The sequence below is a fragment of the Lactuca serriola genome, chromosome 8 (assembly GCF_051521515.1).
Source record: "Lactuca serriola cultivar US96UC23 chromosome 8, Lser_US96UC23_V15, whole genome shotgun sequence".
Classification (NCBI taxonomy): domain Eukaryota; kingdom Viridiplantae; phylum Streptophyta; class Magnoliopsida; order Asterales; family Asteraceae; genus Lactuca; species Lactuca serriola.
The window spans coordinates 34,323,187-34,336,291 of NC_136415.1; the positions used below are offsets into that span (position 1 = coordinate 34,323,187).

The window sequence follows — 13,105 nt, forward strand, 5'->3', positions numbered from 1 at the left end:
ATATAGATATTTTAATATGTGTTCTATTTAGTGTGTATTCTTTTTTCTATGAGATTTTAATATAGTTGTTTATATGTATTTTTCAATCTGTTGCGTCTTCGTAAATTAAATCATACCTTCGATCACACACACACACACACATATATATATATATATATATATATATATATATATATATGTGTATATATATATATATATATATATATATATATATATATATATATATATATATATGACAAAAGGTATGTAAAGTTGTTCTAATCTCATATATGACAATCCATGTTGATTTCAGTAAGAGTTGTAACTATCAACGTTTGTAATACTTTTTTATATTTGTTAAATGTTATTTTCTGCCAAAAACCTCCTTATCGACAAATGACAATTGCTCCATTCTAGATAGTTATTTTTTGTTATTACAACAAACAAAATTGACACATGAATCCGATTTTACAAAGAAGTTTAAATAAAGAAATCCAAAGTGATGATGAAATATATGTATGAACATGTATTTAGTGAGAAACAAAAAAATATGAAGTTTTCAATATGTAGCATCTTCTATTATTTAAACTTTTCCTATAAATGTGATTAAAGAACAAATAAATAATATTAAAATGAGTGTAACTAGTTTTTGACAAATTATAATTTAATAGTATAATTTAGGGTTACTTTTAATTTCTTAATTGATTTTTTAAGAGAAATCACACAAACAATCCAAACCTATTTTTATAATTAGATATTTCATATACAAAAAAGTTTTTATATAGAAAAAAATAAGATTTTTATGTGAAAATATGTTTTTTTGTATAAATATGAGTTTTAAAGAAAAAACATATTAGAAAAAAACTTTTGAGAAAAAAAGTTGTAAAGAAAACTTAAGTTAGGATGAATTCATAATAAAAATCCTAAAATTTGGGCAAAAAAGGTAAATTTTGGACCAAATTTGTAAAAAAAATTTAAAATATGGGCCAAAAGTGTAAATTTTGGACCAAATTTGTAATAAATTTTGAAATCTGGGCCAAAAATGTAATTTTTGAAAGTTGGATGAGCTGTTGACCGGGTCAAAGGGTTAAATTAAATACGATTACCGGTATTTGGGACTTAATTGAATAAAAAAATATATATAAGGGCTAAATCGATTATAAAGCAAATATGTAGGGACTTTGCAGTTTTCCCAAATAAAAATATAAAAAAGTTAAAAGGAAAATTTATCATTTATAGAATTTTTATATCAGGATGTTTCTTACAAATAGTCTGAAAAATTAAATATCTTCCTATATTTTCATCCTATTCATTTTTATATCTATATTAAAAGACGACATATGTATTGAAATATTTTTAATTTCATCAAATATGACATATCAAAATTTAACATGGATCGAAGAATAAATAGAAAAAAAATTAGTATTTAATTTCTCAAATAGTCTCTTTGGTATTGTTTGTTTTTTCGAAACGAAAATTCATAAAATCTGCGGACCACTTGTGCAACCATCTGTAGCAGAAGAGATGAACCAAACAACTGCAACTTGTAATAAGAAGTATGTTTGTTTTTTAATATTTGTTGGTTATTGCAATAAACTAAAATTTAAATAAACTGATTTTAAAAACTAAAATAGTTATCAACACCGAAATTTTAATAAAAAGAAAATAAAAAAAGGAATTATAAAATTTCTAAAAAAAAGAGCATGTAAAAAACCAAAATATAAAATTTCTAAAAAAAACCTAAATATTGGAAAAGATGTCATCATTTAAAAAAATTAAAGAACATAAAAAGAAATTATTAAAAAATTAAGAAAATATTATAAACAATGTCTAAAAAATTTATAAAAGAATCACAAATATTAAAAAAGATGCAACTGAAACTGAAAATATTATTAAAAGAAACAATAAAAATATTAAAAAAAATCATTTTTTAAATCAAGTTATAAAAAATTATGGAAATTATAAAAGATATTGTATCAAATCCATAAATCAATTTAAAAAAAATCAAAGTTTATCAAATTTCTAAAAAATAAACACTTTGAAAAATAATAAAAGCTAAAAGGTAGAAAGAAACAAATCTAGTGTTGTTTAGCATAAAATGATATTCTAAAAAACTAAACAGGTTAATCATATATAATTTTCGAATCCCATTTTAATAGGGAAAAAAATCTACGAAATTAGTGTTCTCTAAATTTAGATAAAAGTTGAAATGTAGAAGAAGTTAAAAGAAAATAACAATAGAAAAACCTCTAAAATACCACGTGTAACTATATTATTGGTCGGAGTGACATGGAATGACACCAACTCGCAATTAATGAAAGTTAACCGAGAATTCGATAACTGTAATTATAAAGCGTCGACATCTGAAGCATACGCGCTCTCCTCTGCTGTGTATACCCATCGATCGAAGTACAACCGGAGACGTGCCGAAGAAAAGGAACTGCTTTGGAACCACCTCAGCCGGCGATAGTCGATTCTCGATTCCTTTTCCCCTGAAGGTGATGAACTGTTCTTTCGTTTATACAATTCTAATATGAAATAGCGAGTTACGATCCGCTGTTTTTATGCCCTAGATTTTCATAATTACGTGAATTGCTGACATTTTTGAGTCGTTCTTTATTTGTAAGGTACGAGACATGAACAAATCGTTTTGGATCTAGCCATCTCTCCATCAGTCTATTTACGGCAGATTGATTTCTTGTTTTCCATCTTGTTGCGGTTAGTTTCTGTTCAGTTTCGTATTATAAGTCAGTGATTAGGTTTTATTTGTCATACTTGATTTATAGTGGATGTGATTCCCGGATGCTAAGAATCGAGTCTTTTTTGGTTCTGTAAGGATCTGAACCATCACTCTGTTTCTTGATCGTGATTGATTAGTTAATAACTTAATATATATAATTGGATTCGATGACATAACAAAAAGTAGTCTGATGGTTACCCTTACCAGAAGAGCATCCCTTTTTGTCTTTTTGAGTTAACTTTACTTGGTATACCATCATTAATTTTTGAAAGGAAACATTCTCACGGGTGTGTGTCATATTGCTAATGAGTTTATAAATCTTCCAAGTTTCTCATTGTTAAAATACTGATTTAGGGAGTTCTTGATCATGCAAAGTTATTTGTCTAATGCATTGTATCAAGTATGGTCGCATCAATCTCTTATAGGCCAAGTACCTTCATACTCTACTCAAGAAAGCAAGAGCAATCTTCACTTATCTCATTGTTGTCACCTTTCATTTTTTCACTTACATCCTTATGAAGTTTTGTTCAATATTTTGTTAAATGTAGGCCAAAGATTCGGTTTCTTCCTACCAAGCAAGCTTCACTTATTATCAAGATTTCTCCTGAAATCACTGATTTGTAGTTCAGTAGTTGTGACAATGAAGAACGCTGAGCGTGCTGCAAATATTGCTCTAGCAGGTTTGATTTCCATTCTTCAGTTTAAACACATCTAATTACATCAATTTTCAATACATATATGCTTCCATTTATGTTTATCTAGTTCTAGCAGACTAATTTATCCATTTAACATTCTTTTTCAGGTTTAACATTAGCCCCATTAGTTGTGAAAGTAGATACAAATTTAAATGTTGTATTAACTGCATGCCTCACTGTTTTTGTGGGTTGCTATCGCTCTGTCAAGCCAACACCTCCTTCTGTAAGAAACCATCTTCTATTTCACAAACCTTCTTTGAGAATTGAGATTCAACATTTTTCTAAACGTCTCTAACTTACAATTCCCTGAATCTTTTTCCTCAGGAAACAATGTCTAATGAACACGCAATGCGTTTTCCCTTAGTTGGTAGTGCAATGTTGTTATCTTTGTTCTTGCTCTTTAAGTTCCTATCAAAAGACTTGGTCAATGCAGTGTTGACTGGATACTTCTTTATACTCGGGATCATCGCTCTTTCGTATGTTTTTTTTGTATGCATCATTCTTTCATCTTCCATATTCTAGCAAACAACATGTTTGTTGCTAATCTTAATCTTCATTTAGTAGTACTCATAAGTCATATCTATATCTTTTAAACACAGGGCTACACTCTTACCTGCAATTGATCGGTTTCTACCAAACAAGTGGAATGATGATGTGATCATATGGCGTCTCCCGTATTTCCGGTGTATGAATTTTGTTGTTTTTGAGTAAAGTAAATCATGGGTTTTGTTCAATTGTTTTAATGTAATTACATTTTACCATGATCTGTGATATGCAGAATGATATGTTTGTTTAAACATTTGTTAAACAGCTTTGGATGTTACTTTTGAGTTCACAAGGTCTCAAGTTGTTGCTGCTATTCCTGGTACCTTTTTTTGTGCATGGTATGCTGCACAAAAACATTGGCTGGCTAACAACATTTTGGGTCTTGCATTCTGCATTCAGGTTTATATATCTTATTTAATCCATTTCATTATTTTATTCATAACATGAAATTGATACCCTTTTTTTTTTTTTAATAAATCTCAGGGAATTGAAATGCTTTCACTTGGCTCTTTCAAGACTGGTGCCATTCTGTTGGTAAGGGCATTCTTTTTGAATAATCTTTTTTATAGACTGTTCTCATGGATTTGATTTGATGATGTCATGGTTGTTGAAACATGCAGGCTGGACTTTTTGTATATGATATATTTTGGGTGTTTTTCACACCAGTTATGGTCAGTGTTGCTAAATCATTTGATGCACCTATCAAGGTAATACATATATCTTTATATATATATATATATATATATATATATATATATATATATATATATATTTGTGAAATATGTGTTTATAATAATGTAACATGATGTTTTTTACAGCTTTTATTTCCATCAAGAATTGCTGCACGCCCCTTTTCCATGCTTGGTTTAGGTGACATTGTGATTCCAGGTATGGTATGCCCTTAATTTATGATTTTTTTTTGTCAGTAAATAATGATATTATATGGTTATTAAGTAATTTGGTTGATATTCTTTTTCAGGGATTTTTGTAGCATTAGCACTGAGATTCGATGTGTCAAGAGGAAGAGAGAGCCACTATTTTAAAAGTGCTTTTCTGGGATACACAGTTGGGTTGGTCCTTACAATTGTTGTCATGAATTGGTTTCAAGCTGCACAGGTTTATGATGATACATACATACATACTATTATTCCCCTTTTTATGATGATAATATTATTATTCTAAAATTTGTTTGATTGTTTTGCAGCCGGCTCTATTGTACATTGTACCAGGGGTTATTGGGTTTTTGGCTGCTCATTGTCTATGGAATGGAGAGGTTAAACCGGTATGTGTGTGTTCTTTCTACTTTATAATAATAGTATAATATTTTGATTAATTTTTTATTTATTTATGAAAATTGTGGTTGGTTGGCGGCAGTTACTGGAGTTTGATGAGTCAAAAACAGCAGGAGAGGAAGAAGCAATTAGCAGCAAGAAAGTGGAATGAGATATGTGAAACAAGAGTTTATAGTTGTTTTGGATTAACTACTAGTTGAGGATGAAGTTTTGCTTTAACTTATGGAATTTTTCATACACCTTTTTTATCTAGATAAATTGCTTTTCCAGTTCTCATGCATTTACATGTTTGGACTTTTTATTATTGCAAATTGACATGGATGATTTTGAATATATGGTAAACAAAAGAATACAGCTTAATGGATACTTTAAGGGCGTGTTTGACAAAAAACTTCGTTTGACATTTTAGTTTTAACAAAACGCTCCTATTCTAAAAGCTACTTCATGTAGCTTTTAACAAAACGCTCCGGAGCTTTTGAAATCAATTTCCATAATTACCCTTCAAAATATATTTATATATATATTTTTTTATTTTTAATCAATTGTCTTTTTATGTAATTTTATATATTTCAAAAGCTTTCAGCTATTTTTGTCAAACATTCATATAACAAATAAAAGCTACTGCTACCAGCTAACAACTAACAGCTACTTTTGCCAAACACGCCCTAAATCTAACAAACTTGTAAATAAACTAAGCAGGGTTATGAACAACATATGTAAAAATCCCTTCACTTCAAATCTATTTATGGTATCCATGAGATAAATCTACAACGGGTGCAAAACAGATAACAACAATTAGATCCCCCATGTTATAAGACCCTTTCACTTTAAACTCTAAATCTTAAGCTCTCAACTTATAGCCCTTGACTCCAAATCTAACCTAATAACATGGGGTCTCTCCATAATACAATTTCTTTTCCCTCAAATCATCCAATAGCAAAAAAACAAAGAGAAAACAGAACCTGGCGAGCAAAAAAAGGTAAAGAACTCATCATGGTGACACATTAAAATATGGAAGCAATGCAGTAAACAAGGATTGATACTTGACAAAAACATATAATTAAGAAACATGCATCATGCAAAGATGTTCTAACAAAAGATAGAAGAAGATTTGGTGTCATGCTTTTTCTAGCCAATATTCTCTTTCATATTTGCAACAATCTAGCAATGTTGCGACAGTCATGATGTGCTACTACCCAAACAAGACTGTCAACATAACTAACAACTTGAACCACGTAGATACATGACGCTGGAAATGTCTTGAAGAATTTAACCTTGGCTGCAATTGGATCATACAAAGCTAGACACATATCTTTTAAGCTACGATTAAAAAGAAACTCATTGTGTAATGTGAAACCACATGGAAATATATCACCACTAAACTGAGAAAAAACATGATGTTTGACCCATGACTCATACATCCCATACTCATCCATCACCCACACCTCACATCCAACATCTTTAACCCTTGACATTACACAAAGCTTTCCGCCTAAAAGGCCTAAAACATTATGGCGATAAGACAGGGTAGAATCTAGAGTAAAATCCGGAAGAGATATCTCACTGAATGTCTCATCAACCAAATCAAACGCCACTATTATTTGTTGCTTCCCTACATCATCAGTAAAACAAAGCCAATGAAGATGGCCAACATGTCCATCTACACAAGCATCATCTGTTATTTTAATCCCAGTGATTTGAGATGGAAACCTTTGGGCGATTACCTTCCATGAGCCCTTTCTCATGCTATAAACTTCGACTTGTAGCCACTCTTCAACCGGAATTAAATACTTACGCAAACAGGTTACATAATATATGTCCAATCCATCCCTGGTGTTTCAACAAGGGCTTGAAGCTTAACAACTTTGTAGTCATTAGTTTTAGGATCAAAACCGAATCGGAAACGAGTTATGTTCTTACCAGAACCATGAGGCGGCATAGAAGATGGTGGGATAGCTAACACGGCGGAGAGAGATGGATTCCAAAACGACTATTTGAGTCGCAATTCAAGCATATCAAGCCATTAACAGATCCAATAACACTGGCGCCATCAAAATAAAGATTACCAGGGAGTTTGATGAAATTAGTGAGCTCCACATGTGGAGATCGAGAAGAGTGTGCTGTGAGGGCTTCAGAGTCAAAGTCAAATACCTTGCGGAATAACATGAGAGCTTTATCGTCGTTGTTATGGATAGAGCGATGGAGGTGGGAGTTTATGAAAGAGGATTGAGATAAGAGAGCATTCCAAGATTTACAAACAGACCTCATTTGAGCAAGCTGTTTGGCCAATAATCTGATGAATATATCTGATAAAACATCGCCAGAGAGTTTCTCCATTGTTGTCGGGTGTTGTTGTGGAGCCATTTTCTGATTTTCACATATACAACTAGTACCACTTAAATTCATCGAACTTATAGATGGCCTAGCGGATGCACTTTAGAGATGGGAGCAACTCTTCGTTAAAGGCAGCAGGAAATCAAAGGTCACAACATTTAATGATTTAATCCAATGCATTTGTTTTAATTAAATGCAGTTTTAAAGATTTCAGATTCATGGTGGTGGCGGTTCAAGTCTCATCCTAACAGTACATGGGCCTTGGTGATAAAAGCCATCCATGGTCCTGATGGTGGTCTTTCCCGTCCGTTGGCTGCAAAAAGGAGAAGTGGCTGCTGGGGGTCAATAGCCTGCCTACCTTTATCTTTAGAAAAAGTTCAGGTTCCCTTCTTGAATCTTTACCAGCAAGTTCAAAATATTGACGACTCAAGGAAATGGATTTGGTCTCTTGAACCTTCGGGGGTATATACGGTATCTTCTATGCGCTCTCTCATTGACAACCTGGTCCTCCCTCACAGTGGCAATGTATGGAAGTGGAATCCTTTGGTCCCGGGTAAGGTAAACATCCTAGCTTGGCGAGCCTGCCATGGGAAGCTTCCATGTATGTCGAACCTTTTCAACCTTGGCATAAGTTCCTCAAATGTATGTAAGATGTGTCAAGTAGCTCCTAAATCAGAAGATCACATCTTTGTGGGTTGTCCTATCTCAAGGGAAGTTTGGTCGAATGTGTGTAGATGGTGGCAAGCTTTAGCCCCCTACCCTAGCTCCTGTCGGGAGTTGCTGGAGTGTAAAAATCGTCTTAATGGAATCCATAGTCTGCAGGGCTTCCATGAAGCCATAGTGCTAGTCTTCATGTGGGTAATTTGGAGATTCAGAAACAGCAAGGCACATGCCATAAACTCAAATTCAATCTCAAGCTCAATCTCAAGAACGAAGCTGGCGTTTGAGGTACAAGCCTATTCTCACTTATGGATCAATGCAAGGAAAAGGAGAGGGCAGAAGCTAAGATGGATCGAGTGGTGCTGCGACCCAATTCTAGAATGTTGTCTTAGGTCGTGAATATGTTGTCCGTTCTTTTGTTTATTTCTGCTTTTTCTGTTTTTTTTTGTTGTACCTCCTAGCCCCTGGCTAGTTTTTCTAATATAAGCCTGCCGTTCAAAAAAAAAAAAAAAGATTTCAGATTCCTCGTATTAAACATGGCTTACCTTACCTTTTAGGCTGGAAGGTTCGGCGCGGTTCCAGGGAGTGCGGTTTCGCCACATAAGCAGCGAACACCGCTCCCTGGGTGCGGTTTAGTGCGGTTCAAACTGCAGTGCGTCAAAAAATGATCGCAGCTTGTGATTGGGTGTAGATAATTTGACTGTTTTGTGATTGGGTGGGGAGAAATTAAAGTTTTTATTTAATTTTTTTTAAAATAAAGTGTGACATCATTTCTTGGGTGTGGCAAAGAATCACACTTTTGTGGTAAAAATGATGTGTCGTTTACGTGGCAACGAAGGGAGTGCGGTTTCGGTGACACCATTCCCTCCAGCGAAGGGAGTGCGGTTTCGGTGACACCATTCCCTCGAGCCTTATTATTCACTTGTATTTCAACCAATCCCACTATTTTTGCATCGTGGCATACCTAAAGATTTCGAAGACCTAATGCATTTTTTTTATTATGCTAAGCTTTTATCTTTAGTTTCATATTCGGACTTTTAAAGAAGATATCTCATTTTTAAATTGGTTTATATGGCCTTTTAACTGTTTAATATAAGTTAACACACTCCACCTCATTTTGCCACACTCCAATAGGACACACACTAGAAATGATATACCATAAAAAGAGGAAAGAGAAATAATAGAGAGATAGAGAGACGGAGGGAGGGAGGAAGAGTGAGAGAGAGATGGGAGCACGGCAAGAAAGTGTCGTATAATCCAAACCGCACACTAGGGATGATGTTCATTGCGGTAAAATATGACACATAAGCTCCACCTCATTCTTACCGCATGCACTTCACTCCCACCAGTCTTATAATCAATGTCGGAGGACCTAGACCATAATTTATAACTGAGTTTCCCAAAAGAAACCATTCACGAGCCTTAACCAACAAGGGTAAAAAAACTCATAACCACTATAATCGGGCTATTGCAAATTATAATTTTTTAACTAATTTTTATATATTTAATAAACTTATTAATAAAAAAATGTTAGATAAATCTTTTACTTCAGTCAAATAAATTTTGTTTATTTTATTATAAAACAAAATAATAATAATAATAATAATAATAATAATAATAATAATAATAATATTATGATAGTTACTTTTCTCCAAAAATTAGGAAAATTGCTATTCAACCAAACATCACTAATATTTATAAGATGGATAAAGAGATCAAAAATATGCAAAAATAGCATCAAACACGTATCCATACATCAATTTTACTTAAAAGGGTCACTAAAAAGAGAGATTTCTTACACGGTTTAGGTTTCAAAATCAACCAATAGGCGTCTGACAACAAACACGAAATTTTAGGTGTTGTTGTTTTCTCGAAACTAAAATTCTTAAAGTTGCGGACCATCTCTACAATAATCTGCAGCAGAAGAGGTGGACCAAACAGTTGCAACCTGTAATAAGAAAAATATGTTTTTTAATATCTGCAGACTGCTGCAGTAAACTGAAATTTAATTAAATTAATTTTATAAACTGAAAATGGTCTCACCACCGAAACTTTAATAAATCTAGTATTAAAAATATTAAAAGAATACTAAAAAGAAAAAAAAAACTAATTTTAAAAAACATAAAAAAGAAAATAATAAAAAAATTAAGAAAATATTGCAAAAAATGTCTACAAAGTTCGTAAAAGAATTACACATGTTAAAGAAAATACAACCGAAACTAAAAATATTATTAACAGAAATGGTAAAAAAATTAAAAAATTAAAGTTTTTTTTATCAAGTTATAAAAAATTGTGGAACGTATAAAAAGAAATTATATAAAATCCGTAAATCAAAGTTTAAAAGAAAAATCAAAGTTTTTTTTAGAAAAAAATCAAAGTTAAAAAAAAAAAAGCTATACAAAATTTCTAAAAAACACACTTGGAAAATATGAAAAAATGAAGATGTTTGAAGAGTCAAATCAAGTGTTGCTGTAACACCCCGTTTAGTAAATAAATAAATTGATAAAAAATAATATGAATAGTAGCCCTAAAATCCATAATATTTAGTGGGGTGTTGGTTTTGGGGAGCCAAATGTTATAATTTGGATTATTCGGGGGTTAAAGTATAAGTTCGAGACTTATTTTGTAAAGATTTTTAGAAGACAGGGGATGTTTGGTATCATTTGGACCTAAGTTGAAAATGTTTTATAGAGGAGGGTCCATTTGGTAACATAAGGACTTCAACTGGAAATAATTTGTAGAGGGAGGGGCTGATTGATAAAATTCGGACTTGAGTTGTAAGGATTTCAGAAGGCGGGGTTAAAAAGGTAAGTTATAGACTTGATTTGAAAGGATGTTTTTGGGGAGGGACCATTTTTGCCATTATGGCAATAAGTTTGTAGGGTTTGGGTATATAACCCATACAAACCCTAACCCTAACTATATGAGCAGCCACCTTTCCCTTTCTTTATGGTCGGCGTCGCACCACCACCTCTGTTGAGGTTGTCAACCACCGAATGTCGCCTTAGTGTTGCTGCCAGACGTCTTGGGCCGCCGAGACTGAACCTTGAAGCTGTGAATGGAGTCTGCTGCCACCGCTCCTCCGACATTATCTTCCTCTTTGCTTCGCTACCCATTATGTCGCCATCGTAGCGCCACCATAGTCGGTGGCTGAGGGATACTGATTTGCATCGTGTCTCTTGCGTGTGTGACGTGTTGTTGGCAGTGAATCACTATTGTTGTCGTTTTCTTGTCCCAATTTCGTCGTCATCGCCGTTCAGAAGGCTGTCAATTGTCATTCTTTTATCCGACTGCCTTATGCTGCCACCCCAAAGTGACCGAGGTGGGTGCGTGACTTGCGACTGGGCTTGGGTTCGTGTGTTTTCTGATCGCGTGGGTTGAAGTTTGCTTGATTGGGAACCAAAAGAAACCACCGCCACCACTGTGAGGTGATGGATGCCATCGTGAAACAATTGTTGTCGCTGCCGCCGCCGTGAGCCACCAGGTGGGTGGTTGGACCCTTTGAACAAATTAGAATCACGTGTGTGTGATTCTAGATGGTGTTTGATGGCCGTAAAACAGAAAAAATATCCACCATGACCGCCATCCATGGTGGTTGCCGCCATGCGTAGCCACCGGTCACCACAAGGTGGTTGTGTGTGTATTTTATTTGGATGTGTTATTTTTGGGTTAAAGCATTGTAAAATGTAATTAGAGATTAGAATAACAAAAAGAAACTCATAACCACCACCGTGAGGTGGTGGTTGCCGCCTCCCACCGCTACCAGCCGTCGTGTTGGGTGGCGGTGTGTGCTTGTTTGTGTTTGGATTTGGTTTAGGATGCTTGGAAAAATGGACTAGAACCATAACCACCACCGTGGGGTGGTGGCTGCCTCCGTAAGCCACCGTTGACCACCACTATCCGATGTGGTAGTGGGTGGTGCCCGACTAATGAAACCCTAGTGGGCATAATGAAACCCTAATTAATCTAAAGACTTTGTTTTTGGCCTATTGGGTTGAAAACCCTAATTTTGGATATATGGGTTTTGGATTGTTGGGACCTGAATTTTGGATGACCAGATTGGGATTATGTATTAAGCCTAACCACACTACATGATTGACCCAATAGATTGATGGAGTTAATGGATTAATTCCTTAATGAGTTAAGTAAGAAACACTTAACCCTAATAATCATTTTATGTTAAAACCCTAATTTCACTTGGGCCTTAAGTTGGGCCTTTTTATTGGGCTTTGGTGATTGGTCCAGTAATGGGCCATCTAAGAACAATCATATGGACTAGAATAATTGGATGAGCTTTATGGTAAGGCCCATGAGAGGGCTTGGGCGTAATTTGGAAAATTAGGCCATAGTGGGCCATAATTGAGCCTTTATGATTATGAGATATTGGGCCATTAGAAATGCCAAATGTTTGGATTGGACTAAGTAGTTGGGCCATAATAAGACCATGTAAAGGTTTGGGCCTAATTGGGAAAATTGGGCCATATGTTGGGCTTTGACTCATAGTTGACTTTTAGGCCTTTGGATTGGGCCTTGGGATTGAATCAAGCTAAGATAGGGGTAAAGCAGTCTTTTACCCCAAGCATGGACTTATGGGTATATGTTGGAACCCAATTGCTGATGGGTGTTATTTTGATGATTGACAGTTCAAGAACCTATCATCCAGCAACTAGAGTTTTGTCTACGAGACTTCAGCAGTGTGAGGTGAGTTACATTCCGGTAGAAGTGGGTCTAAGGCACCAAGGCCGGCCCACTAATAAGGGTTATATTAGAGATAATTGTTTTCGTGATAATTATCAGGTATGTTGCTATCTGTTATGATTATGTGCTAGGATGGTATGATGTTATGTGATAGTAGGTGG

At 34.2% G+C, this 13,105-nt stretch overlaps 2 protein-coding genes across 3 annotated transcripts; one reads left to right on the forward strand and one right to left on the reverse strand.

Annotated features, from left to right (window-relative positions):
- Positions 1-2,318: 2,318 nt before the first annotated feature.
- On the forward strand, positions 2,319-5,521 carry LOC145070010 (signal peptide peptidase-like). Of its 2 annotated transcripts, XM_079016928.1 has the most exons (13): positions 2,319-2,477; positions 2,607-2,697; positions 3,268-3,399; positions 3,522-3,637; positions 3,739-3,890; positions 4,014-4,099; positions 4,226-4,359; positions 4,444-4,494; positions 4,581-4,667; positions 4,779-4,848; positions 4,940-5,076; positions 5,165-5,242; positions 5,335-5,521. In XM_079016928.1, exons 3-13 carry the CDS (start codon positions 3,360-3,362, stop codon positions 5,401-5,403), a joined length of 1,020 nt encoding a protein of 339 aa, XP_078873054.1. In that variant the 5' UTR covers positions 2,319-2,477; positions 2,607-2,697; positions 3,268-3,359; the 3' UTR covers positions 5,404-5,521. The 2 variants fall into 2 exon arrangements, with proteins under 2 accessions (XP_078873054.1, XP_078873055.1); XM_079016929.1 differs by lacking the exon at positions 2,607-2,697 and having other exon boundaries at positions 2,325-2,477.
- An 876-nt stretch (positions 5,522-6,397) lies between these two features.
- On the reverse strand, positions 6,398-7,616 carry LOC145066778 (F-box protein CPR1-like). The gene is made up of 3 exons (XM_079014051.1): positions 7,319-7,616; positions 7,173-7,242; positions 6,398-7,082 (listed from the first exon to the last, which is right to left on the reverse strand). Exons 1-3 carry the CDS (start codon positions 7,614-7,616, stop codon positions 6,398-6,400), a joined length of 1,053 nt encoding a protein of 350 aa, XP_078870177.1.
- Between the last annotated feature and the right edge of the window lie 5,489 nt (positions 7,617-13,105).